We start from the raw sequence: 6,492 nt of genomic DNA, 5'->3' as shown, positions 1-6,492 counted from the left end.
GGCGGGCGCAGCGAGTCACAGTGACATCAGCAGCTGCAGCTACTAATGTCACTGTGACATGGGGCCTGGCTCGTGCCGGAGCTGATGGGCTGGGCCCCCTGCAGGGGCGGCGGTCTGGGCACGGCCAGGGGCTGCCCTCAGGGCCCATTGGAGGTTTGTCCACTCGAGCCTCAACAGTAGCTGCAGAGCTTTTCAAAACGTACAGGCTGGACAGGGGGGCTGGTGCCCCACCATGCTCATGGGCGTATGCGACAACCCCCTCCCCCGCTTTGATGAAGCAGAACCATCATAATGTTTTCGCCACAATCATTGTCTCTTTGTAGCTGCATAACACCCCCTTGGACATGCGCCCCCACCCCGGTCCCCCCCAGGCGAGCTGGTGACGGAGTACGAGGCGTCCCCCCACCTCAGGGGCATGCCCATGCCGGAGGTGCAGCACTACATGCAGGTGGGCGGCGCGGCCACGCGCCATGAGAGGCTGGTTGACCTGTGTGTTGGCCCCAGTACCCAGCGCGCCTGCACAGGGCGCGTGAAGCAGCTTTGGCTTGTGGAGCCGCTGCGCGTTGCTGTGTATGTGCCGCGCCGCCTGGAGTGCGCCCTGCTCAAGATGCCCATCGCTTGCAGCCGGGCGGGCGTGGGGTGCAAGCAGGGCGTCCAGGGGAACGCAATGATTCCTCTTGCATGTGCAGGCCAGCGGCTCCTGCCTGGCACCAGGCACACCGCCCCCCAGCTGCCAGGGTGAAGCTCCCCCCCCCCCCCCAAGCTGCCAGTGTGCAGCCAAATAGCAGGGCGCGACCATGGGCCCCACACCCATATGGCTCCCTTCCTTGTCTGTTCACCTCCCCCCCAACACACACACGCACGCACACACATACACATACACATACATACATGCGCACACACAACCCCACCCCTTGCAGCACATGCGCCACTACACCTTCCGCCGCCTGACAGACCAGCGGGGTCCCGCCGCCACGGCCTCCAAGGCCCGCGGCGTCGCCCCCGTTGCCGCAGCAGCGACAGCAGCAGCTTCCCATCCCGGCGCCCTGGGATCAGGTGCCCCAGGCAGCGCGGGGATCGAGATGGTCGGGCCGCCCTCCTCCCTGGCGGGCGGCGGCGGCGGCGCAGCTGCAAACGGCGCGCCGACGGCGGCCAACGATTTGGTCAACCCTTTCGCTGACCAGAGCAGGGCGGGCGCTGGCGGGTTCTCGACGCTCAACCTGTGAACGGGCGGCGCGCTGGCAGCGCTTCTGCTAGTGCTCAAATGTGCATGTGGACACGCAGGGTGCATGAGCATTTCACCTCCCTGCCTCGACCCCCGCACGAGGGACTGCCCTCGCGCAGCCCCTGCCCAGGGGCGGCGCGAGGTGTCGCTGTCGTTGCCGTCCACCCACCAGCTGTCGTCGCCGCGGGGGGCTGCGCGTGCCCCGCCTGCCCGGCGGCCGTGTCGGCCGTTGCTGACACTCCTGACAGCAGGCCGCCGGGTGAGGTCCTGGCGGACCGTCTCGTGAGTCCAGCTTTCTAGCATGCTTCCCTTGTTGAATCTACACGTGCATTTCCAACACTTACACATGCCACCGCGGTGTCCATTGCCGCACGCGTCCGGCGAAGTAGTTTGCACCGTGTGGCTCCTGTCACCCGGGCCGGTGTGCTTAGTGTGCCGCGCCCTTGGCCCGTGCCGCGTGGCCGTCGCCCCCCGACCGCTGCCGCCACTGCGCTGCCGCCACCCGGCGGTCATCGCGCGGGTGATACCCACGCCGAAGTGCCGTTGGGCGGTGCACCCACAAGTCAATACAGCCTAGGTCATCCACTTTACGCACGCTCACTGTTTGGGAAATACCTAGCGCAGGCCTTAAAAAATGCTGCACTCTGTGACCCAGGATGAGCAGATGTTCGAGTGTTGCTGCTGTAAATGCATAAACTTTGCACGGGCTGCTGTTGTGCACGGCATGGACGCAGAGAGGAAGCCATTTACAAAAGGTTGGATTGGTAAATGTGCTCAAGCAGATGCCAATATGTGACTGCGGATGTGCAGTGCACTCGTGGTTGTGAGTGGGTGTCATTTGGCGTCGGTGGCCAAGCCGCAAGCAACACCACGCCTCGGCAACATACAGCAGAGGCTGCTTTGCGCAAGGACTGGCCACACATGGAGAAGGAAGGATAAGAAAGAAGAGGCATCAACTGCAAAGGAAGCAGTACAACTTGCAGAAAGGACAGATATGCAGGATGCCAGGGGCGAGCTGGTCAGAGTGGGCTTTGGCCTGCATAACATTTTGTGGTGGCGAGCGGCACGGGAAGGGGCGCACACACTTACCCTGGATGCGCCAAATCGGATGCGACAGCGCCACAAGGTGTTGATAATGTTCAAGGATCAGATGGCGATCTGATGTCACCCGTCAGACACTGCGCTTCTCACATTACAGTACGCGCAGTGCAAATAAGATTCCATAAACACAGAGCACCAGACAATTTTGTCGAGGTCCAGTGCGCCTGTCAGCAGCACTCGTCGTCCGCCGCACCCCCGCCCACGCCAGCGGCCGCTTGAACCTTGCCGCCGCCCCCCCGCTCCCCCCGGCTTGAGCGCCTTGCAAGCAGAGACAGGCGCGATCCTCCGACACGCGCGCCAGCCAGCAGCTTCTTGGCGCCTGCGCCCCTGAATTCCCGCCGCCGCCGCTGCAGCCACAGGCACGCCAGAATGAGGGACCCCACCAGCACACCCAGGCCCATCATCACCCAGAGCCCCGCCATCTGCGAGAGAGAGAGGCGTTCGAGCATCTTCCAGTGGGCTATCGCTCATCAGGTTGACGAGACACATGATGCCACAAAGCTCAGCATACGCAAGGCGCTCACGGCACACATGTGTGTCCTGCAAACCAGCTGCGCATGGGGTGGGTTGTGGCCTGTCAGTTCTGAGGCCTCCTCACAAACCAGGGTTGTGGCCATCAATAAAGAGGGTCGTTCGCGCAGGTCGTTTGCGCGGCCAGACCCACCCACCCACCCACATATCCACAAATTGCTTGGTACGCATGGGGTGATGGATGCCGGCCTCGCGGCGCACACTCCCCTCACCTGCTCCAGCGTGATGGTGTTCCCGCCGCGCACGCCGTCGCGCTTGCAGCCGGCAACGCCCAGCCGCAGCACGTGGATGTCCCTCAGCCGCTCGGCCCTGCCCTCCTCCACCATCTCACGAATGGCCCTGGGCGGTAGCGGGCAGCAACGGGTGCAGTGGGTTTGGGGCTCGTATATAGAAGCACAGGGTGCGGCTGGCGGCGTGCAAATGTGCGCACGTGTTGCCATGCAAAGCAGCACCGCGAGGCAAGATAGCTCATGGAAGAGCTCGCCCGAACCAGGTGTCACAAAAATCAATTCCTTTTCTACCCCGCTCAGAGTGCATATCCAGCCTGGTGGCTTCCTGGCAATGGGGCCGCTCCAGAGCGGTCATGTCGTCAGCCCTACATCATCACCCAACCCCGTCCACGTCGCCGCAGGACAACAAATCCCCAAGCAACAACCCGCATTTATTGTGCATGAGCAAGGAAAGTGTGTGCAATACGACTTTCCCTCTCCCCCACCCACCCACCCACTTGTTGATGTCTTCCACAAGGGGGGCCTGCATGTTCAGGGCCAGCCCAAACACGTTGTCGCTCACGCCGAAAGGCAGCCCCACGGCGGCAAACTCGCACTGCGTTGAGGCTGTGTGCAGGGGGGGGGGGATCCACGGGGCAGCGATGGCTTTGGCCTCCAGGCTGAGGCCCCAGGGCACAGCGGCGTGTGATGCAAGCTCGGCTCAAGCGGTGCTGCTGGGCGGTAAATGGTTCGGCTCCACCGTTTGCAGTGCGTCATTCACGTCTGCTGACAGCGGATCACCATAACAGAAGCGACAGCAGGTAGTTACTAGCGACCTTAGTGAGCACGGCTTGGCCGCTTTTGTCGGCGCGGCTCACCAGTGTAGTCCACAAAGTTCCTGTTGAGCACGAGGGCCGCCACTGATCCCTTCCTGAGTTTGTTCAGCATCGCGCCCTCGTCCTCTATGGTGTCCCTGGGTGTGGGAAGTGCATGTGTAGGTGGTGCGCAGGTGCAGAGCGAGTCGCGGGTGGGTGCTGGGGGTTCGGAACAGGGTGGGCCGAGTTGAGCGTGGGGCGGGGGCGCCCTGCCGCTGGAACGGTCCCTCAAGAAGTGCCCCCCGGGAGAGGGTTTGTGGGTGCTTGGTAGTTTTTGCGCTGAAGCAACGGGCAAGGGTGAAGGCAGGGAATTGTTGGGGGAAGGTGTTATGCAAATACGGTGCTGAGGGCGGAGCAGCGACGCGCATCTTACGCATCAACCTCGTCCGCTTGCCTCGTCAGCAACTGGATGTGCTCAAGTGTGCATTTCACAAAGTACCGCTTGCTCACCATTTGATGCCGATGGCCTCGATGCCCTGGTCGCTGAGCCGATGCTGATAGTCGGTCCTGAGTGGCGTGGCGGGTCAAAACGCTGTTGTTTGACCAGGGCTTGCCTCACGGGCACCATCACGGCACGATTCTCGTTGGAATGCTTCGGTCACTCGCTCGTGGTCCCTGGCGGCTCAAAGGATGGATTGAGCCTGTCACGCGGCCGGGGACAGGTGCATGCAACGCGCTAAAGGACAAGCGCGCGGCACACCGACGCATGCGTTTTGTGAGCGCGGCGTCAGCCCTCACCACGTGCCCACCGCCCTCCCCTTGAGGTCGTCGCGCCCCCTTATGCCGCCCGTGAGCTGCGCCGCCGTCAGCCGCGCGGCGGTGCCGGCGGTGTAGACGGCCACAATGATAATCAGCAGGATGCCGCTGGGGGGTTGGGGGGGCCGACGGATGCATGGATGGGGCAGCAGCTGGGTTGCCATGATCATTGCCGACGCCTGGGTTGGGACTGCAGGTTGCAGATTGGTGACATGGGATATGAGGGGCGGCAGCAGGGGGGTTCTATGACCGACCGCAAATTCGGCAAGCGCTACCACTCAAAGGTCTGGCGGTGCTGTGTGTGCCGCCCCAGTGCAACAGGTTGCCTGCTTACTAGGTGAAAAGGATGGCCTGGGCGGGCAGGCTGGTGGTGATAGGGGGGTCGCTCATGCGCGCAAACTTGAGCAGCGCGCGCCGTAGGTTGACGTCTGCAAAAAGGGTGGGGTCGGGGGCGATGTTGGGTCCAGGGGCCCGTCAATGCATGAGGCCCGGCCTCCCAGCGGGGCCAGGCGCTTTTGTGCCCCATGTCAATTCAAAAATTTGGCCAAGGTGTCGAGCCATCTGGGACTAGTGATGAGTGGGTTCCCTACCCTGATCGTCCAAGTATACACGTACAATGTGGGCTGTTGCGAGTGAGACGTTGAATTGGATTTCAGCAAACCGCTCACCGAGCAGTCTGAAGACGTCCTCCTCTTCTCCCTTGCGCACCCCAAGCACCCGCAGCGCCCATGTGTCCGAAGGCTCCTCCTCCTGATGCTGCTTCGCCCTTGCTGGCACCACGTGCACGACGTTTGCAATCGGGGTTGCTGCCGGCAGCGCCGCCGCTGTCGCCGCCCCGTTTGCGCCGGCGTCTGAAGGGGCACATGCCAGAGAAGCTGCCGGCAGCAGTGGCGGGACAACAACCACACCACGGTGGTGCCTCTTGAGCGCCGGCCGCTGCACAGACTTTGCGGCCACGTCGCAGCACACGACCGCGCCGCCGACAAACACGGCCGTGGCTGCGAGCGACAGCCAGAGCTGCCAGCTCAGCGCCTCAAAGGGGCTGAAGAGGCTGTGGGCAGGCTCCTCCACGGCCATGATCAGGATGCGCAGTGCTGCAGTACTCGGGTTGGGAGGGGGAAGGGGCAGGTGGGCTGGAACTCTACGACATTGTTGCGCATCAGGCTTCCAGCCCGGCAAACAATGATTCATCAGTTGCAAACAGCGCGCCTTAGACGCACATTCTTTGTCCACCACCCACGACGGTCGCTCGACGTCCGCCGCGCTGACGGCAGCCGGCGCAATTAGGCAGGTGCCTGCGTCAGGAGGCAGTGAGCGGGTGCGTTGCCTGAAGTTGGCCTCTTGGTGGGGCGTCTTGGCCCCCCTCATGCAGGGTCCACTTATTCCTGCAATCGGACCAGCGCTACCGACTCACAACACTGGACCGCGCGCCCCAGCACCCTCTGGCCGGGTCAGGTCAGCAGTAGGAAGTAATAAGGCAGCAGGGCCTCACACGATTGTTGACCCCCTCAAAAAATACGACAAAAGGCGGTGTGCGACCACAACGCGTCCAGGTGTTGATTTATGAAGCCAGCAGGAAGCCGGCTGAGCCGCAGAGCCCCCTGCACAGCATGCGGGTGGCCCCCACCGTTTGGGCTGTTGAGGTCCGCCAGCAGCTCTGTGTAGCCGATGCAGGAGAATGTCCAGGCCCGCGGGTCTGACAGCCAGTACACGCTGGCGCTGACAGCCCTGAACAGCTCGATCTGTCAGGTGGTGTCGGGGCGGGGGGTCGAAGGGGGAGGGGATGGGTGACGTG

General features: G+C 63.0%; 2 protein-coding genes across 2 annotated transcripts; one reads left to right on the top strand and one right to left on the bottom strand.

Moving 5' to 3' along the window:
• Positions 1-920: 920 nt before the first annotated feature.
• MNEG_12706 (hypothetical protein) lies at positions 921-1,226 on the top strand (the record flags this gene model as incomplete). Its single annotated transcript, XM_014038823.1, has 1 exon — positions 921-1,226. A coding segment is annotated over one exon (306 nt), but the record flags the coding sequence as incomplete, so codon positions are not given.
• Positions 1,227-2,493: 1,267 nt separating this feature from the next.
• On the bottom strand, positions 2,494-5,774 carry MNEG_12705 (hypothetical protein; the record flags this gene model as incomplete). The annotated part of the gene is made up of 8 exons (XM_014038822.1): positions 2,494-2,748; positions 3,070-3,196; positions 3,585-3,693; positions 3,945-4,039; positions 4,392-4,448; positions 4,680-4,805; positions 5,032-5,125; positions 5,366-5,774. 8 exons carry the CDS (start codon positions 5,772-5,774, stop codon positions 2,494-2,496), a joined length of 1,272 nt encoding a protein of 423 aa, XP_013894276.1.
• Between the last annotated feature and the right edge of the window lie 718 nt (positions 5,775-6,492).

This window comes from Monoraphidium neglectum (genome assembly GCF_000611645.1).
Source record: "Monoraphidium neglectum strain SAG 48.87 unplaced genomic scaffold scaffold03389, whole genome shotgun sequence".
In the NCBI taxonomy this organism is placed as follows: domain Eukaryota; kingdom Viridiplantae; phylum Chlorophyta; class Chlorophyceae; order Sphaeropleales; family Selenastraceae; genus Monoraphidium; species Monoraphidium neglectum.
This window is presented reverse-complemented; position numbering and strand designations above follow the sequence as displayed.